The 21,145-nt window shown below is 45.0% G+C and overlaps 1 protein-coding gene across 1 annotated transcript in view; it reads left to right on the top strand.

The window, feature by feature from the left end:
* AP4E1 (adaptor related protein complex 4 subunit epsilon 1) overlaps positions 1–21,145 on the top strand; it is a 128,805-nt gene that overhangs the window by 57,064 nt on the left and 50,596 nt on the right. The window contains exons 10-12 of the mRNA XM_077263745.1: positions 5,994–6,103; positions 9,176–9,315; positions 10,221–10,333. Of these exons, the coding sequence (XP_077119860.1) occupies positions 5,994–6,103; positions 9,176–9,315; positions 10,221–10,333 (363 nt within the window). The remainder of the gene's footprint in view (positions 1–5,993; positions 6,104–9,175; positions 9,316–10,220; positions 10,334–21,145) is intronic.

Genomic DNA, 21,145 nt, shown 5'->3' with positions numbered 1-21,145 from the left:
GGTCTTTTATTGTTTTAATACTGATGATTTTGGCATACAACTCCTGATAACCCAAAAAACCTGTCTCAATAAATTAGCATATTTCACCCGTCCAATCAAATAAAAGTGTTTTTTAATAACAAACAAAAAAACCATCAAATAATAATGTTTAGTTATGCACTCAATACTTGGTCGGGAATCCTTTGGCAGAAATGACTGCTTCAATGCGGCGTGGCATGGAGGCAATCAGCCTGTGACACTGCTGAGATGTTATGGAGGCCCAGGATGCTTCAATAGCGGCCTTAAGCTCATCCAGAGTGTTGGGTCTGGCGTCTCTCAACTTGCTCTTCACAATATCCCACAGATTCTCTATGGGGTTCAGGTCAGGAGAGTTGGCAGGCCAATTGAGCACAGTAATACCATGGTCAGTAAACCATTTACCAGTGGTTTTGGCACTGTGAGCAGGTGCCAGGTCGTGCTGAAAAATGAAATCTTCATCTCCATAAAGCATTTCAGCCGATGGAAGCATGAAGTGCTCCAAAATCTCCTGATAGCTAGCTGCATTGACCCTGCCCTTGATGAAACACAGTGGACCAACACCAGCAGCTGACATGGCACCCCACACCATCACTGACTGTGGGTACTTGACACTGGACTTCAGGCATTTTGGCATTTCCTTCTCCCCAGTCTTCCTCCAGACTCTGGCACCTTGATTTCCGAATGACATGCAAAATTTGCTTTCATCAGAAAAAAGTACATGGGACCACTTAGCAACAGTCCAGTGCTGCATTTAAGTGGCTTTACCTGGGGAATGCGGCACCTGTAGCCCATTTCCTGCCCACGCCTGTGCACGGTGGCTCTGGATGTTTCCACACCAGACTCAGTCCACTGCTTCCTCAGGTTCCCCAAGGTCTGGAATCGGTCCTTCTCCACAATCTTCCTCAAGGTCCGGTCACCTCTTCTCATTGTACAGCGTTTTCTGCCACATTGTTTCCTTCCAACAGACTTACCATTGAGGTGCCTTGATACAGCACTCTGGGAACAGCCTATTTGTTGAGAAATTTCTTTCTGGGTCTTACCCTCTTGCTTGAGGGTGTCAATGATGGCCTTCTTGACATCTGTCAGGTCGCTAGTCTTACCCATGATGGGGTTTTTGAGTAATGAACCAGGCAGGGAGTTTTTAAAAGCCTCAGGTATCTTTTGCATGTGTTTAGAGTTAATTAGTTGATTCAGAAGATTAGGGTAATAGGTCGTTTAGAGAACCTTTTCTTGATATGCTAATTTATTGAGACAGGTTTTTTGGGTTATCAGGAGTTGTATGCCAAAATCATCAGTATTAAAACAATAAAAGACCTGACAAATTTCAGTTGGTGGATAATGAATCTATAATATATGAAAGTTTAATTGTAATCATTACATTATGGTAAATAATGAAATTTAACACTATATGCTAATTTTTTGAGAAGGACCTGTATATAATTACACATACACCTACCTGCTTGGTTTCCAACTATCTCTTTGGCTTTATGAAGTCAGAGATGTCAATGAATGAGGGAAAATAAGCAACTGGGAAAGAATATTTAAAAGATTGGTCCCAATAAAGCACCAAGTGGCAGTATTTATTTGAGCAGTCATTCTGTGAAGACAGAGTCCCTTTAAGCTGAAGAATGTGGCGTTAGGTGGGAAATAGAGCTTGGCTGACCATACAGTTTAGGGCAGTGAACCATGCTGACAAATTCCCTTGGTTTAAAAAAACAAACAAACAGGTTTTTGGACGCAGTTGGTGTCTGCTATGTAGAAACAAACAGATGACAAGTGAGAAATAATTGTTGGGAGTTTTCTGGATGAAACGCAAATGACTTTGTATACGCTCTTGTGAACTTACCCTTTGAATGAGCAAAACACTCCTTCGTCTGGTGGAGTGATTTTAAGCAAGCTTTAAAGTCCTTATTCTCGGGGTTCCTGTGTAAGCCGAACATGGCCTTCTGTGCTCACACTATTAATGATTGTTCTGACCAAGTGGGCCATGAAACGACCGCCAATCAGCTAGAACGTAGCCAATCTGCATTATACCATAAATGTTCGATTAATTAGGGACCAAACACTGTTCCTGGACCTCCTTGTGTGCTGTGCACTACAAGGGTTCATCTGATCCTCACAATAACTGAGACGGTCACTATAGTGCAAGCATAGTGAAATAACGCAGAATTTAGAGCAATAACATGGAATGGCTCACGTTTATTATTCATCCATTAGTGCAGCGTTTCAGATGGACACATCTTGTTTAAGCGCAAAGCATTGCACTGATGGATGACTAATGGTGATGGACAAGCGTGCTCGGATAAGTTATCGGAGCATGCTCGTGCGTTTTATAGTGTCGTCGGCGTCCTTGAATGCCATCTTTGAGTCCCCGCAGTTGCATGTCTCGTGGTTGTTCAACAGCAGCAACACATGCAGGTGTTACCTAACAAACAGGCAATCCCTGTATGTGTTGTGGGTGTGAGACATGCCGGTACATCGACTTGAGCACAGTATTCGAGTACGCCGACGATACTCTATTAACGCACGAGCATGCTTTGATAACAACTTATCCGTGCACTCTCGATCATCACTACTAATAAAAGAAGCTTTTCCAATGTCACCTGCCGCTTTTCATTTGTAGCTTACTCTGTGTATTTGAGGATTTGATTGCCCTTGTTGATACTAAAAGTAACAAAGCTCCTGGATTTGATGGGATTCATCCCGAATTTCTCAAAAATTGTGGACCTTTTGCGAAAAAATGGTTGGCAAAGTTCTTCTCAGATATCATGGAGAATGCTCAAGTCCCCAGTAAATTAAAACACGCCAAGATCATTGCATTGTTAAAACCTGGGAAGCCTGAAGATAATCCATCAAGCTATAGACCCATTGCTTTACTGAGCTGCCTTTACAAGCTGTTAGAACGCTTAATCTATAACAAGATCAATTTAAAGATTTTTTTACTCAATACCTATAGAGCAAGCCGGCTTTAGACCTGCTCGAAACTGCAGTGACCAAGTTTTAGTCTTGACAACTTTAATTGAAGCTGAATTTCAAAAGAACAAGAAGGTTTCAGTGGCGTTCATTGATCTTTCTGCCGCATATGACACTGTGGAGGGAAGGACTTCTATATAGGTTTCTGAAGGTGATTCCATGTAAGAAAATTATGTACCTCTTGAATAATATGATTGCAAATCGAACCTTTCAACTTATCATGGGTGATTCAACCAGTTGTAAGAAAACCTTAAACAATGGTTTGGCCCAGGGATCAGTGCTGGCACCTCTCCTGTTTGCTTTGTACCTAGCTGACATTCCTGACACAATATCACGGAAATTTGGATACGCCGATGACTGGGCACTTGCTACAGTGAGCAAAACAATGGAGGAAGCAGAGGAGGTCCTAACAGAAGATCTTAGTGTAATGGGAACGTATTTTCGACAATGGAGGCTAAAGCCCAATCCATCAAAAACGGAAGTATGTTGCTTTCATTTACACAACACAAGTGCTAAGGCTGAACTCAAAGTACGTTTTGAAGGTCAACTTGTCAGACACAACTTCAATCCCAAGTATTTAGGCATAATCCTTGATAGAAGCCTAACCTTCAAATCTCACTTGGAAAAGACGGCACAGAAACTGAAAGCACGCAACAATATTATTCAGAAACTCTGCGGATCCTCCTGGGGTTCCTCCACACCTGTCTTGCGAACGTCTACCCTTGCCTTGGTGTACTCTACCGCAGAATATTGTGTTCCAGTATGGCTGAATAGTTGTCATGTGAATGCAATCGACAATCAGTTAAACAACTCTATGCGCATCATTTCTGGTGCTATCAGACCTACGCCCATCCACTGGTTACCTGTCTTGACCCATATCGCACCTGCAAATCTGAGAAGACAAAAGCTCCTACAGAATGCACCAAAGTATTGAATAATGAAAATCTCCCAATACATCAAAATATCCAAGATGTTCAAATACAGCGACTGAAATCAAGACATCCACCCATCCGAACCACTATTACCCTGTATGAACATGATTTCAATTTAGAAGAGAAATGGCATGAACTTTGGGTCAGTGCAGTAGACGGTGAGCCTCAAGCATTTCCTCACTTTCAAAATCCACCACCAGGCTTCAATCTGCCAAGGAAAACCTGGGTCACTTTGAATCGTATCAGAACAAACTTTGGTGTCTGTGCAGATCTTATGCATAAGTGGGGAAAATCTGACTCTCCTGCCTGTGACTGTGGAGCTGACCATCAAACAATTCAGCACATTGTCGAGGAATGTCCCCTCAGAGCTTATACTGGTGACAAGAATGATTTCTATACTGGAAATGACAATGTTATTGCATACATAGAAAATCTCGATATCCGACTCTGATTTCTGCTCCTTTGTTCTTTTCAATCACTGTTTATCATTTATGTATTCTTATATGATGTTTAAATATATGTTCATACGATTAATAATGGGGATTTGATCGCCCTGATTAGTAATGTCTCGTACACAGTCGCTACCGGCTGCTGTCTTTACATTCTTTTTTTATTGTTCCAGATATAAATTTTAGATATTTAATCTAAAACATGAGTTATTTTTCTTTACCTATGTGGATTTCTTTCCAGAGAATTACTATATATTTTTTTATTACAACACCTTTCCATTTGCATATATACAATGTTATCCCGCCTACATGCTGATAAGTAATTTATAGCATAACTAGGGACCGCCTGAGATTTCCAGATAGACTGGCCTCATAAAGTATGGAATCGATTCAATCGATTGAAATCGATGCGTTGTGCACACCAGTCTTGGTGAAGGGCTCTCTGGAGTGCGGTGTGCTGGATTCTTTTATTGAATTCAGCACATCCTCTCACTGGTGTGTGTGTCACTAGATGTATTACTCCGGTCAGGAACTAGTGTAACATTTATAGTGTAAGACGCTGGTACGTTTTTGCTGACTTTGATGAGTGGTGTAGCCATGGTCATCCTCGCCCCGGCTCTTCTCTAGCGCTGCCCATTTTGGCATGGCTCCTCCAAACTTATGTGAAGACGCCAAAAGATGCAACATTTTTGTGCGAATCTGAGCTTTCAGAGTGTTACTGCAGTGTCTCTGCTTGCAGGACTGGAAATTGTTGTTTGTACAATATATACACGGGTGTCTATTTCTATGCACCGCACTATATATGGACACCTATGTGCATAGCCTACAACTCCATGTAGGTTAGGAGTGAGGTCTTATTAATTTTTGTACATTTGATACCTCACCTTCCCTAATGGGGTAGCTCGAGTTTTACTTATTAATTTAATAAGTTGTATTTTACATTTTCTCTCTTGCTGATACAACATATGAGGAGTAGATGAGACGTGCCATGTATAGTGAATATACAATTAGGAAGAAGTGCAGACACTTGGGCACCACGAACATGGAGAGAAAGTATATCTGGATATTTAGAAACTGTTTCAGGTTTTTCAATCATTTGATTGACCTGTATTAGTAATCACAGGTAGAGTCCGAGAGCAGACCTTGTGGGAAATGTTAGTAAAGCCAGGGGTGAACCTGCCATTTGTGCAACCTGATGAGCTGCACAGGGGACCGAGAGGTAAGGAGCCCACTTCTACCTCTAAAACAGCCTTTGTCACATCACAGACAACGGGGGGCTTTATGACGAGCTTATTGGACACACAAGAGCCCTGTCCTATACCTAGGGGCCCTCGTCTGTGTCCACCCCTGAAGCAGACATTAGCTTATTTTTTCTTGCTGGAAATATTTTTTATATTCTGACTGTGCTACCTATACTATGATTGTACGTGAGTAATTGGCTTTTGTGTGAGCAAGCAGCGGGTATATACTACTCGCTGTCTATAAGGCCGTGCCCTCCAATATGACTGAGGGGCCGCTGTGGCTTCTGCACTGCATGATGTTCTCTAAGCACTGAATACAACCAAATAACTTTGCTGCTGATATTTGGTTATTTCTGAAATTGTATGATTTTCTTCTTTAGGACTGAAGGCACTTACATATGTCATCCAGCAAGATCCAAACCTGGCTCTTCAACACCAGATGACAATAATTGAGTGCCTAGACCACCCTGATCCCATCATTAAAAGAGAGGTTGGTTGATGCACAGTTTTTGTTTTCTTTTTTAACTGAACATAAACTGCAGGCCCTCACTGCTCTATTGCCTCCCAGTTTTCTGATTTCCACTTGGGGAAGCTGGTGTGGGTGGTAACATGCTCTCATCACTGATAGTTCGGGTCAGCACCATTGTCATGTCACTGATCATAACTCTACGCTGACTGATGCGACAAGATGAGCAATTTTCTTCTGCAACATTGGTGGAGCTTGGGGTCACTGAAACTGTCTGGATTCTGAGAAATTATTACAATCTGTATTTAAAAGAATATATAGGCTCTGTGCTCCTTGCCTAAGTTACTGATGATGGATTGCAGTGGTGAACAGTAACCTAGGCAACAAGCAAACAAAATTTAAATATCCTTTTGGAATATTCCAGTTTTCAACATTCCTGATGATGAGGATGGCACTTTAAGCGCCGGTGAAATAAAAATTGGCATGAATTCAATAGATTTTGGTTTCTTTTTTTTTAATATTTTTAAATAAAAGTTTTTTTTCTTATGTTTTTAAGTCCAATAGAGAAGCCTGAAGCTAATAAAAAATGCCTAAAAACCCAAATCTTTGTATTATTTTCTGTATATCACTATAGATGGAAAAACTGCAGTGAAAATGCCACAAACAATGTCTGTCCTGTGTGATGATCACACAGGTGGACGGCTCATGGCAGTTTGTGTATTGGAGCGGTCTTCCATCGATTTTTGGATAGATTTGTGTTCCCTGGAGTTACGGTGAAAGTTGTAGACTGTGAGCTGAGATCTTGAAACCCACGAGGAAGTGATATATACAGTATAATAGGAAATGGTCTTACTATTTTCTTATGCAATGGAATCTGGAATTCCCCTTATATGTTGTCTTCTAAATACCTGTAATCATTATAGCAAAACCTTGTGGGTAGTATAAAAATGACACTTGACATAATAACATGAATTAGCGGCTGCAGACATGGACTAAGATCTAGCAATGTATGAAGACAATGGCGAATCTGGGACAAATCCTTTAGTATTCTACAGGGCTGTGGAGTCGGTAAGCCAAACCTCCGACTCCTCAATTTCCCTGACTCCCGACTCCACAGCACTGATCACTACTGAGCATGTGCATAAAGTGCAGCACAGATAAATCTCAACTACAACTCCACAGCATTGGTCACTACTGAGCATGTGCATAAAGTGCAGCACAGAATCATCTCAATTACGACTCCTCAGCACTGGCGACTACTGAGCATGTGCATAAAGTGCAGCACAGATAAATCTCAACTACAACTCCACAGCACTGGTCACTACTGAGCATGTACATAAAGTGCAGTACAGATTCATCTCAACTATGACTCCACAGCACTGCCTCACTACTGAGCATGTGCATAAAGTGCAGCACGGATAAATCTCAACTACAACTTCACAGCACTGCCTCATTACTGAGCATGTGCATAAAGTGCAGCACAGATTCATCTCAATTACGACTCCACAGCACTGGTTACTACTGAGCATATGCATAAAGTGTAGCACAGATTCATCTCAATTACGACTCCATCACTGGTCACTACTGAGCATGTACATTAAGTGCAGCATGGATTCATCGAAGTTAAAAGCTGAGATCCTTAGATCAGTAACAGAACAGAGATTTATAGGACATTTCATAACTTTCCCAAATTATTATGGAAACATTTACTGCACATCCTGCATTGTACTACTGAACCCAATGTATTATATAATATCTTAGGAGTCTGAGTCTGTCCATTTTATTCAGACTCCACCAAAATGGACACCGAGTCCACTACTCCACAGCCCTGGTAGTAGAGAGCTATCAGATGATTTTTAAAATGTTCAGGACAGTCTTAAATGTAACATATTCTGCTGCTTGTGGATTGGGATTTTTACTTCTTTCACACCCATTGTATTGAACTTTACACCAGTATTCTACAGTAATTCTCCCACGTGGTGTTATGCTGGATTCAGAAGAATATTGGCACTGACTGGACATTGTCAGGCGGTCACAATGGGAATCGTAAGAGTCAGTTGTCAATTCAGGCTGCTTTATTGTGACTGAGAAACACGGACATGTGAATGCAGCCGAGGGCTCGTCTACTCATCAGTGATATCAGATTATTCAATGTGCCAACTTTTACCATAAGAGTTTTGAGTTTTTCTGGGATAGGAAAAAAAAAATTGATTGAGGTGTCTGACTGCTGTTTTTTTTTCCACTGACCTCCAGGCTTGTTTGCATTGCCGAGTTTGATCTGAAGCTCAGATTTGTGCGGACTAGTGATGAGCGAGTGTACTCGTTGCTCGGGTGGTCTCCCAAGTATTTGTGACTGCTCGGAGATTTAGTTTTTGTTGACGCAGCTGCATGATTTACAGCTGCTAGCCAGCCTGAGTACATGTGGGGATTGCCTTGTTGCTAGGGAATCCCCACATGTAATCAAGCTGTCTAGTAGGCGCAAATCAGGCAGCTATGGCAAGGAAAACTAAATCTCCAAGCAGTCACAAATACTTGGAGACCACCCGAGCAACGAGTACACTCGCTCATCACTAGTGCGGACCCTTAAATACATGGACATGTCAAGAGCCCCATAGACTATAATAGGTATGAGATATCTATCTATCTGTAAAAAAAATACTTTGCCATGAAGAATTTCAGAGTAGATGTATTACACTTTTCATTATGCCACCTCTTTGTTGGCCAACACCCTTCTCCCATTTTAATGTCAAAATAGTCTAGGGAGATGTGACGCGTATCTAGAACAAATAGTGAAACATGCACGAGGTGTGCATGATGGTGTTTGGTGCAGAGACTTAGAATCCTAGTGCATTTAGCTTAGTAAATGTCCTCTAAAGACTTAATGAAGCTCCACCTTTGTTAGTCTTGTAGAGAAGTCTATGGGAAAGAAGTTAGAAACCAGAACTCTGTGTATTTAGACTCCCCCCTATAGATTCTAAAGTAAATCTGTCTGCAAAGAAAATCTGTTAAAATTGCTGCAAAATGTCTGTGTCTCTTGCCTGCATCTGACATTTTGAGCATTCCTAAATGGTGTCTCTGATTCCATATGTTCTACAGACACTGGAGCTTCTGTATCGGATCACCAATGAGCAGAATGTCACCGTTATTGTACAGAAAATGCTGGAATATTTGAGGCAAAGTAAGGATGAGTATACAGTAATTGCACTGGTTGGGAAAATAGCGGACCTGGCAGAAAAATATCCTTTTTACATAATTTAATTTTTTATGAAGAGCGAATCTGTTGTGATAACTGGAACATAAAGCCCCAAATTTATCTTTAATACAGATCATCATTCAGATCAGTGGAAATCCGTCCTCGGTACCACCACTGTTCTTACCTCCTGCAGCAGCCGGATGTGTACAGAGCAGAACAGCACAGCTTCGAGCACTGTGACACGTTGTGGCCAGAGCTAGTAACGTCTGAGTAATGGGGGTGCTGGCTGTCAGACTCGGGTCATCCCAAGCAATATTATGGAAAGGTCATCAATATCCTAGTAGTGAAAACCCGTATAAAAAGGTTTTTCATGACTATTTTAGTTAAACTCCTAGCAACTGCCTGCCTGTTAATTTATTGTTTACTAGCAGAGGCAGCTGCCTGCCTGTTTTACCGCCACCAGCTCAGAGTGGCCCCTGACCGCTCCTGCCAGTTATTCAGCTGCCCCTTCTCAACACAGCAGTTCTTCCTCTTCCGGGCTGCTGTATCGATGGGGCATGACTGCCGACGCCATGCTGATTGATAGCTAGCTTACTGCAGCTAGGCAGCGGGGGAGCCTGCTGACAATCCACATGATGTTGACAGTGATGCCTCCTCAATAGAGTAGTGCAGAAGACAACTCGCTGCTCTGTCGACATAACATTAGTGTAAGCCGCTGAATCACTGGCAGGAGCGGTCTGTACTGGCAGAGATCGGCGGGCGGGCACAACAGGCATGTTGGTTTTTAGACACATTTGTTAAAAATTAAATAGTCTTGGATAATCCTTTTTTAAGTCTAAACGGCCCTTTCCATTTATTGGCTACTGTTTTAAATTGGAATCGCTTTCCTTACGTTTTGTGAATGTTTTTGTTCTATATTAATATAACTTTCCTTGACCATATTATTACATATTCTCCAAACAATCAGTGGTTTGTGGAGACGATGAATGTAGTGTTTTCCATCGGTGGAGATGTGGTGCACCCCGATATTCCTAACAACTTCCTACGGCTTCTGGCTGAAGGTAAGCTCCTTCTTTATTTGCTGCCGGGTCGAGGACACAAGGTAATATTAGTGACCAAATGTGTATGCAGTTTATTTAAAAAAGTCTTCTATGTAACTATACCTTGGCTATATACACTCACCGGCCACTTTATTAGGTACACCATGCTAGTAACGGGTTGGACCCCCTTTTGCCTTCAGAACTGCCTCAATTCTTCGTGGCATAGATTCAACAAGGTGCTGGAAGCATTCCTCAGAGATTTTGGTCCATATTGACATGATGGCATCACACAGTTGCCGCAGATTTGTCGGCTGCACATCCCAAAGATGCTCCATACAAGGCAGGATGGATCCATGCTTTCATGTTGTTTACGCCAAATTCTGACCCTACCATCCGAATGTCGCAGCAGAAATCGAGACTCATCAGACCAAGCAACGTTTTTCCAATCTTCTACTGTCCAATTTCGATGAGCTTGGACAAATTGTAGCCTCAGTTTCCTGTTCTTAGCTGAAAGGAGTGGTACCCGGTGTGGTCTTCTGCTGCTGTAGCCCATCTGCCTCAAAGTTCGACGCACTGTGCGTTCAGAGATGCTCTTAGGCCTACCTTGGTTGTAACGGGTGGCGATTTGAGTCACTGTTGCCTTTCTATCAGCTCGAACCAGTCTGCCCATTCTCCTCTGACCTCTGGCATCAACAAGGCATTTCCGCCCACAGAACTGCCGCTCACTGGATTTTTTTTCTTTTTCGGACCATTCTCTGTAAACCCTAGAGATGGTTGTGCGTGAAAATCCCAGTAGATCAGCAGTTTCTGAAATACTCAGACCAGCCCTTCTGGCACCAACAACCATGCCACGTTCAAAGGCACTCAAATCACCTTTCTTCCCCATACTGATGCTCGGTTTGAACTGCAGGAGATTGTCTTGACCATGTCTACATGCCTAAATGCACTGAGTTGCCGCCATGTGATTGGCTGATTAGAAATTAAGTGTTAACAAGAAGTTGGACAGGTGTACCTAATAAAGTGGCCGGTGAGTGTAGTTGCCTTGTGTTAGTGATTTGGCTCACCCGCACTGATATGGTATGAGTGTACTCTGTGTCGGGGCCAGGGCTGTTCTCTCCTATAAAATTTACTCTCTCCCAGGATGAGATAAAACAATCTTGCTAGTGGTGACTGCTGGATGTAGTAGTGTCTGACACTTTACTCAGCCTTGCAACATGGCAAGGGACATTGGCATAGCCAGAATCCTATCAACAGACGGCAACCTCCAATAGGCACAGGAAACAACTACCACAAAAGGCTTCAAGCTGTCATTGATGTTAGAGGGGGCAATACACGGTATTTAGAAATGGGCTATGTGAACTTTTGATCAGTGTCATTTGGATGTTTTGCGTTGTCGTTATGATTTTAAAAAGAGAAAACACAGTAGTTTGATAAGAAATGGCTTAACCCGACCACTAACCGTGAGTGGAGAAAAAGTTTTGGTGTTATCATTCATATTCTCTGAAAAAAAGGCCAAGAAAGCAAAAATACTGCCGGGGTATGTAAACTTTTGAGCACAACTGTAAATAGTGCAGCAGCACTGTGCAATAAAGGGCCACTTGTGTAGTCACCCAGGTAAATGGGCTCATAGGAAAAGCATCATGTGGTAATGAGGACCCCCTGCGTATCGCCGGAGGAGTCTGCTTCCTTAGTAGTAAAATTCAGTGGCTGGACCAACGCTATTAAGCTATATTAAAATTAAATAATGAACCAAGGGAAGACTGAAGAGACGGCACATCCAAAAGGTAGGTAAAAATCAATAATTCTTTAATCTTGTATCCATTAAAACGACGCGCAAGGGATTTAATTCCGACGCGTTTCTGGCGAGTCACTCACCCTTAATCATGGTATAACAAATACATTACAGTGTCTCATTTAAAGCGCAATTAACCAATTAGCTAACACATGACGCAAATGCAATTGACAGGAAAACCACATGACAGGAGGACCACATGACTGAGAACCGTGTGACTGAGAACACGCCTGAACGGTAATAAGGAGTTTAGATCATGCACGCAACATACCAAAGTAACAAGTTCTGTGACCTAAATATACTAAAAAAATGAAATAAACGTTTGAGCAGTAACTCATGAAATAAGAGAAAATAGAAGAAAAATCCACGTTCTTCATATGCCATACAGAGGACAAAAATCACATATGTTAGATATTTATTGGGACCTGAGAGGATAGCGCACTCTGGAAAATCAAAAACAAATAGTTTCTGAATTCCTACCTGAAGGCTATTTGGTGTCAAGTTTAAGTAACCAAAAAGGCTTCTCTCAACATGACGCGCTTCTGCCAATTCCCCCCTCTGACAGGGCAGGAAACCTTCTCTAACCATAGAACCCGAAGTGTTTAGTATCACAATCATGTACATTGACCAAATGCTTTACCGCACCAGAATAGGATGCATTCTTTTTCACTTTATTAGCAAGATGTTGTGAGATACATTGTTTTTGTTTCCTAATGGTGCAACCTATGTATTTTATTTTACGTGCAAGTGACTCGCCAGAAACACATCAGTATTAAATCCCTTGCATGTTGTTTTAATGGATACGAGATTAAAGAATTATTGACTTTTATCTACCTTTGGATGTGCCGTCTCTTCCGTCTTCCCTCTGTGCAGCACCAGCCAGAGATATGGCACCCTTTGGTCCGATCCTCATTCCTGCATTGGAATTAGCGTGATCAAGCGCCTCTACCTTTCCTCTAAAAGTAAATCTAATCTATACATGTGCGCACGCTCATACTGTATGCCCTCTCCATTTGGCCTCTTTTTTTGTCTTTTTGCTTGTAGACACTGCTCCTTGTCTAATAGGGGTGTGTGGCTTCAGTGAAAGGAGCGGTCTGACTATGCGGTGTGTCAGTATTTTGGCTCATGTTCCTGGAACACAGTAAGCCAACTGATAGGTGGTGCAAACTTTAGAAAGGCTAAAAATGAGTTTCACACCGCATGTAAATCAGAAGCATTTTCAGACAGTCTAATCTAAGTATTAGATACTATTGATAAATGGGTCCCATGTTGGATGATGTAAGTGGTGAGGCTTTGAACAATTTTCTATGGGGAGAATTATTTTCTTGTATACAAATGTATTGTCTGATTTTTGTTAAAGAGGACCTGTCACCAGGTCATAAGTGGCCAGTTTTTGCTATTATTTTATTCCTGCTGCTCCCTAAATGTGCTTTATTCATTTAAATCCACCATATGATCCAGAGATACAGGCCTTTTTATTCAGTGCTACGTTTTATGATCTTTACCAAGAAGACGTGGTTCACAGGGTAACAATGCACATGCCTCCAGAGAATCCTATGAGCCATGTCCCTTTTGTAAAGAATTTGATGACTGCTGAATTAAATGCCTAGATCTCTGGGACCAAATGGCAGAATGCAGTTGGGGTAAAAGAGGGGCAAAAACTGGCCACTTTTGACCTGGTGACAGTTCCCTTTAGTGGGAAACCTATCTGGGCATCATTGTGGGTGTTTTGAGCTCCATGCATTTGTTTGGATGTGATCTGGGCATTTTATACCTGACCAGTTCTTCTGGGTGAGAGGTGCACAGTTCTGCACAAACACTGCACATGGATATTCCCTTATAGTAAAGTTAACGCTAACTTCCTTGGAACCACGTTCAGTTGTGTACTGGGCAGCTCAATGTAATTAGATCTGATCTAGCAGTTATCGTGTGGTATCATGAGTCTGATTTCTGACGCATGCTACAATCCAGTTTTAAAGGGGTGGGCAACGTTCACGTCATTTTATCAGGTACATTGGGTGTTTGAGTTACTAATATCAGTAATGTGTAAGTATTAGAGGTTTTCCTACTTTAATTGATAACACCGCCTTCCTCACAGACTGTCCATATAAATGGCTATTGAGTCCTTCCGAAAAGCTTTTATATTATGGAACATTCCTTTATTAAAAGCCCTAAAACTTTTTTTTTTTTTTTAAGAAACTACGCAGCATGATGGCGACGTTTTATATGGGTTTCTTTTTGACCAAAACTACCATAAGTAGTGGAAACCTGCAGAAACCCAAGAGCCAGGGTGGGCACGAGGTATCCAACTTGTTTCTTTACTACCTAGCTGGCCAATTGATTACTTGGGCAGTTTCTTATTTCCTATCCAACTCTCTGAGGCCACGTTCACATGTTCAGTATTTGGTGAGTTTTTTACCTCAGTGTTTGTAAGCCCAAACCAGGAGTGGGTGATAAATGCAGAAGTGCTGACGTGTTTCTATTATACTTTTCCTCTGATTGTTCCACTCCTGGTTTTGGCTTACAAATACTAAGGTAAAATACTGACCAAATACTGACCGTGTGCACGTGGCCTAATGCTGAGGCTCATCTTCTGCAATTCTTGAATGGGAATTCTGTGTTGGCGATATTGGAGGGATCCTACAAACCATCTCAGTGCTTATGTGCTCACAGCCTGGCTATGCAGATATGGAATTGGCTTAACACAGCTTAAGTTTTACTGACAAAATGGGTGAGACTCTTTTTTTTTTTTTGGGGGACGATAACCCCGAATTTCAGCACCACGAAAACCTACAGGACCCTATATTCTAGAAATTACAGCGTAACGCTAGACCATGTTTTTGAAAATGAAATGTTATTGTCATTTAGCCACATTTGTCCTAACAACCGCAAGGGAGCCCCGGTAAGAGCGAGTGCTGACACCGCTGGAATGGTGTCGGAACGGGAGGTGAGTATAAGCTTTTTTTGTGATCGCCAAACATTTAGATCAAATAGGGGTTGTCCTAGTAGTGGACAACACATTTTCTCTATCGCCTCTCATTGGGGGACACAGGAACCATGGGTGTATGCTGCTGCCACTAGGAGGCTGACACTATGCACAAAAAAAGTTAGCTCCTCCTCTGCAGTGTGCACCCCACCGACTGGCATTATGAACCTCAGTTTAGCTTAGTGTCAGTAGGAGGTGGACACGGGTCTTTCACTAGACCCTTATCTACCTCAATGTGCGTCTTTCCCTTTCAGGTTTCCGGAGGGATACAGGGTGAAAAGTCACACCTGTAATCCCACAATACGGACTATGAGTACGGCGTGTACTGCCACCCCGTATCCTCATAGATCCGACAGCAGGACCATGACCCTAGCACACAAGCGTGCTTAGAAGTTCGGTCCTAGCTCCGTCCCCACACCCACTCGCCCACCAGAGCCTGTCGGTTGGAGGAGACGAGGAAGTCCATCTCCAGCTCCCTGGACGTCTGATACCTTCCCCATCAGGTTTGAGGTTAGTAACAGATGACGTGGGATGTTTTAGGTAAGTATTCCCACTCCTAGAATCCCTCCCGCCCGACCATCATTCCCTGCCCACCGGCGCCATCTTGGTGCTCCCGACCCACGCTGCTAGCTCAGCCACCTTCATCCACTGTGCGCTGCTGAGTTGCATTTCAGCGCCACGCACGCCTCTCACTCGCCCTTTTCAGGGCACAGTCGGCGCCCTCATCTGCAGTTCTGTCCTGCGGATGACAACGTGTCCCAGGTCCCCTTGACTGGCTCGCTGCAGGAATCTTCCCTGGGGATCATCTACAAGTTTGGGCAGCTTTTTCCGTCTGGAACATCTGTCGTGAGTAGCTCTGCTCTGCAGACTTGACACTCTCCTGTGCCCTACTGTCCCCTAACCTTCTGGCATTACTCGGGTTCTTTCGCCATGTCTAATTCTTAGGAATGTCGCTCTCGCCCTCCTACTTCTTCCTCTACTTCCTCTGCCTTAGTCAAACACTTTGCGTGTTCGTCTTGTAACTGCAAGTTTCCCTTAGGTCAGTCCTCTCCCCTCTGTCAGGCCTGCAGCAATCCCATTATGCCCACCGCCCAGGATCCCCCTGTTGCTGCTCTGCTTGAGAATGAGGCCTCCACCCCAGGTTGGGCTTCCGCTCTGTCACAATCGGTAGCGGATCTAACACGGGTGTCCCAGACCCTTGTGTCCGTGCTTGATAGGTTGCCCCTGCAGACTCCCGCAGTAGCTAGCGGATCGCAGGAACCTCCGTCTGAGCCTCCCATTATAGGCCGCAAAAGATTTAGACAGGAGCGGCGGTCTGAGCCCTCCTCTCGTTCCATCTCGCCACACGGTCCTTTTATCTGCGGTCGGCTTTCCCCTGGTCCTCCTCACCTGAGTCAGGCGAAGCTTTCTCTGATGCGCTTTCAGAGGATAATTTGGAGCTGGATTCAAACCAAATCGCTAGCATGAGGGATATGGTTCAGAGTCTCATTGGCGGTTTCGTTTAGAAGGTCTAAAATATTCTCCAAGGTTTTCGCTCCTCACCCTGAGTTCGATCAGCTTCTGACCAGATAAAGGGAGAATCTGACCAGACGTTTTCAAAGAGGAAAGCGTCTTGACGTTTTATATCCTTTTTCCTCTGATCTTATCCCCAACTGGACTTCTTCTCCATCTGTGGATCCGCCAGTTTCTAGACTTTCCACCAGCACAGTCCTCCCGCTGTCTGGCGGAGCGTCCTTGAAAGATTCCAACGATAGAATCATAGAGTCCTTTGCTAAGTCGGCCTTCGAAGCGGCCGCGTCTGCCCTATGCCCGGCCTTTGCTTCCACCTGGGTATCGAAGTCTATATCCGAATGGGCCAAACAACTCCGTCGGGGCATTCTGGCCGGAGCTCTGCCAGAACAGCTGGCGGAACTTGCCACCCAGATTTCTCACCCTGGGGAATACTTGGTCTCTGCTTCCCTGGACGCCATGTCTTGTGCCACTTAGGCGTCTAGTAATGTTGTTGACATCCGTTGTACCGTTTGGCTCAAGGCCTGACAGGTGAAAGTGTCATCAAAAAAGTCCCTTACCAGTCTGCCTTTTCAGGGATCTCGTCTCTTCGGTTCCAAGCTGGACCAAATTATTAAGGACGCTACCGGGGGCACAAGCTCTCTTCTTCCCCAGTCCAAACCTCGCCGGCCTCCTAGGCAGCAATTTCCGTCCTTTAGGCCTTTTCATCGCTTTGCGGAGTCAAACTCCTTTTCCCAACAGCAGCAGAGGCCACAGGCTCGTCAAGAGAAGACGGTATCCTTTAGACCCGCTCCTTCCTGGCGTTCCCGCTACTCCCAAGGTAGATCTTCCAGGTCTAGGACTGGAAGATCCAACTCGGCATGACTCACGGCAAGCCCCCAGCGCACCTCCCAAGCTGGGCGGCCGTCTCCTCTTCTTCAGGGACGTCTGTATAACCTCAGTGGAGGACGCATGGGTCAGGGAAGTGGTATCCTCAGGATACAAAATAGAGTTCATTTCTCAGCCCCGGGATCGTCTCTTCGAATTCCGCCCTCCAAGAGACCTCGCTCTAGTTCCGGGTTTCTTTGCAGCCATCGCTTCCTTCCTCAAATCCGGGGTAATCGTTCCTGTTCCAGAAAAAGAGCGGTTCACAGGGTTCTGTTTGAATCTTTTCGTGGTACCGAAAAAGGATGGCAATTTTCGACCCATTCTGGATCTCAAATTGCTGAACAAGAGGGTTCATCTGAGACACTTCAGGATGGAATCCCTTCATTCAGTAATTGCTTCCATGGAGGCTCAGGAATTCCTGTGCTCCATAGACATCCAGGACGCCTACCTCCATGTCCCGATCTTCCCGAGACACCACAGATTCCTGCGTTTTGCAGTACATCAGGAGCATTTTCAGTTTGTCGCCCTGCCGTTCGGTCTCGCAACCGCCCACAGGGTTTTCACGAAGATCATGGCAGCGCTGATAGCCATCTTGAGGGTCAGAGGCCTGGTTCTGTTTCCGTACCTCGACGATATCCTCATCAAGGCTCCTTCCTTTCCTCAGGCTCACGAAAGTCTGCTCATCTTCCTCGACACCCTAGCCCGTTTCGGGTGGCTCGTCAACCGGAAGAAGTCCTGCCTTATTCCTTCTCAGCGCCTAGTTTTTCTGGGCATGCTCTTCGATACTTACCAGACCAGAGTCTTCCTTCCCGAAGACAAGAGATCTATCCTTCGTCGGGAAGTTCGCTTGCTCTAGGGCCCTCGACTTCCCTCCTTCCGATCTACCATGAAGGTTCTGGGAAGGATGGTTGCCACATTGGAAGCGATTCCCTTCACCCAATTTCACTCAAGACCCCTTCAGCAGGCTATTCTTTCAGAGTGGGACAGGTCTGTCCTTTCTCTGGTGCCCGATTCTGCTCTCACCCAGAGTCAAACGGTCCCTCAACTGGTGGCTGACGTCACCTCTCATCTCCCAGGGCAGGTCCTTCCTTCCAGTTCACTGGCAGGTAGCGACGACGGACGCCAGTCTGCTCGGCTGGGGTGCTATGTTTCGCCACCTGACGGTTCAGGGTTGTTGGTCGGCACATAAGTCAACTCTGCCAATCAATGTCCTCGAGATTCGGGCCATCTTTCTGTCCCTTCGTCACTGGGAAAGGATTCTCAGAGGTCTACCAATCCGAATCCAGACTGACAATGCCACGGCGGTGGCATATGTCAACCATCAGGGGGGACTCGGAGCTCCTTGGCCCTGGCCGAGATATCCAAGATCCTCCTCTGGGCAGAGGCAACGGTTCCGGTGATATCCACGGTGCATATCCTCGGCGTGGACAATTGGGCCGCCGACTTCCTCAGCCGCGAGGGCCTCGCGGCAGGGGAATGGTCCTTGCATCCTTGCATCAGGAGGTCTTCCATCAGATTTGTTTTCGATGGGGGACTCCGGACGTGGACCTCACGGTGTCCCAAATAAACAGGAAGGTTCCTCGGTTCGTCTCCAAGTCTCGCGACCCTCTCGCAGTGGGCGTCGACGCTCTGGCCATCCCTTGATCGCAGTTTGTGCTCCCCTATCTGTTTCCACCCCTTCCCTTGCTTCCCAAGCTGTTGAAAAAGATCAATGCCGAAGGGGTGCCAGTCATTCTGATCGCCCCGGATTGGCCCAGGGGATCTTGGTTTGCGGACATCGTCAATCTTCTTGCGGACGCCCCCTGGCGCCTTCCAGACAGACCCGATCTGCAGTCCCAGGGTCCGATCTGCCACCCGAATTCTCGGTCGCTCAGTTTGACGGCGTGGCTGTTGAGACCGCAGTTCTAAGAGCGTCCGGCCTTTCGGATCGGGTGATTCATACTATGATCCAGGCTAGGAAGCCTTCGTCTTCCAGGATCTACTATCGTACCTGGAAGGCTTACTTCCATTGGTGCGAGTCCAACCGCGTTTCACCCATGTCTTTTTCCCTGCCTTCCATTCTGGCCTTCCTACAGGCAGGGCTGGATTCGGGCCTTACTCTTAGTTCCCTAAAGGGCCAGGTTTCTGCGCTCGCCATCCTTTTTCAGAAGACGTTAGCTTCTCGGCCACAGGTTAAGACCTTCCTTCAAGGAGTAGCCCACGCTGTCCCTCCGTACAGGGCCCCTGTGGATTCATGGGATTTAAATCTTGCACTGGACGTTCTGAGGGGTTCCCCCCTTGAGCCTCTCAGGGAGGTTTCCCTGTCGGTTCTATCTTGGAAGGTGGCCTTTCTTCTGGCCATCACTTCGATCCGCCGCGTTTCCGAGTTGGCGGCCCTTTCTTGCCGACCTCTCCTCTTGGTTATCCACCAGGACAAGGTGGTCCTCAGGCCTCCGCCTTCCTTCTTTCCTATGGTGGTTTCCACCTTCCACCTCAACGAGGACATCGTTCTACCTTCCTTTTGTCCAGTTCTGACTCATCCTCTGGAGCGATCGTTGAACAAGCTGGACCTTGTCAGGACAGTGAGGATCTACCTGACTAGAATGGCCGCTTTCCGGAAGACGGATTCTCTTTTCGACATTCCTGATGACATGCGTAGAGGCCTGCCGGCTTCCAAGGCGACTATTGCTCGCTGGATCAGAACGGCAATTTTGGAGGCTTACCGGGTCAAGAACAGCGTACCAGATCCTGGGATTAAGGCTCACTCTACCCGGGCAGTCGGTGCCTCCTGGGCGGTGCACCACAGGGCTTTCGTCCTGCAGCTTTGCAAAGCGGCAACCTGGTCTTCCATCCACACGTTCGCCAAATTTTACAAGGTCCATACCTATGCTTCGGCGGACGCCAGCCTAGGCAGAAGGATCTTGCAGACGGCAGTAGTAAGTCCTCTTACCTGATGGAAGTCTGTTTTTCCCACCCCAGCGACTGCTTTGGGACGTCCCATGGTTCCTGTGTCCCACAATGAGAGGCGATAGAGAAAACAGGATTTTTGGTTGCTTACCGTAAAATCTGTTTCTCGGAGCCTTCATTGGGGGACACAGCACTCTCCCATATTATTCAGTTCCTGTTGTTCTGTGTTCTATGACTGTTCTCATGTTTACAGTTCTCATGTTTGTGGATATTATCTCAACCTTATTGTTTTTCTTCTCCTACTGCTTTCTCACTGAGGTTCATAATGCCAGTCGGTGGGGTGTACACTGCAGAGGAGGAGCTAACTTTTTTTGTGCATAGTGTTAGCCTCCTAGTGGCAGCAGCATACACCCATGGTTCCTGTGTCCCCCAATGAAGGCTTCGAGAAACAGATTTTACGGTAAGCAACCAATAATCCTGTTTTAATAACATAATGCCATATGAAAATATTGTATACAGAAATAGATGGTGTCCCCAAAAGTTCCTTAAATCTAGGGAAAATGGTTGGACTCTCCTCTAACAATTTTACCTCCCAATGCATGGATTTCCTCACTTTTGAGTTATACACTCCAGGTCCGTTAATAGATCTCCTGATTTCATGAATTAGAGTGTACCCCTGCCTTTCGTTAATGTGTACCCTGATCTCCACTACATCTATATAATTTTGATGTTCTAGATGAGTGCAATGATAATAATAATCTCTTTATATAGCGCCAACATGTTCCGCAGCGCT

The sequence above is a fragment of the Ranitomeya variabilis genome, chromosome 5 (assembly GCF_051348905.1).
Source record: "Ranitomeya variabilis isolate aRanVar5 chromosome 5, aRanVar5.hap1, whole genome shotgun sequence".
In the NCBI taxonomy this organism is placed as follows: Eukaryota; Metazoa; Chordata; class Amphibia; order Anura; family Dendrobatidae; genus Ranitomeya; species Ranitomeya variabilis.
The sequence above is the reverse complement of the archived record's forward strand: the minus strand, read 5'-3'. Positions and strand labels throughout refer to the sequence as shown.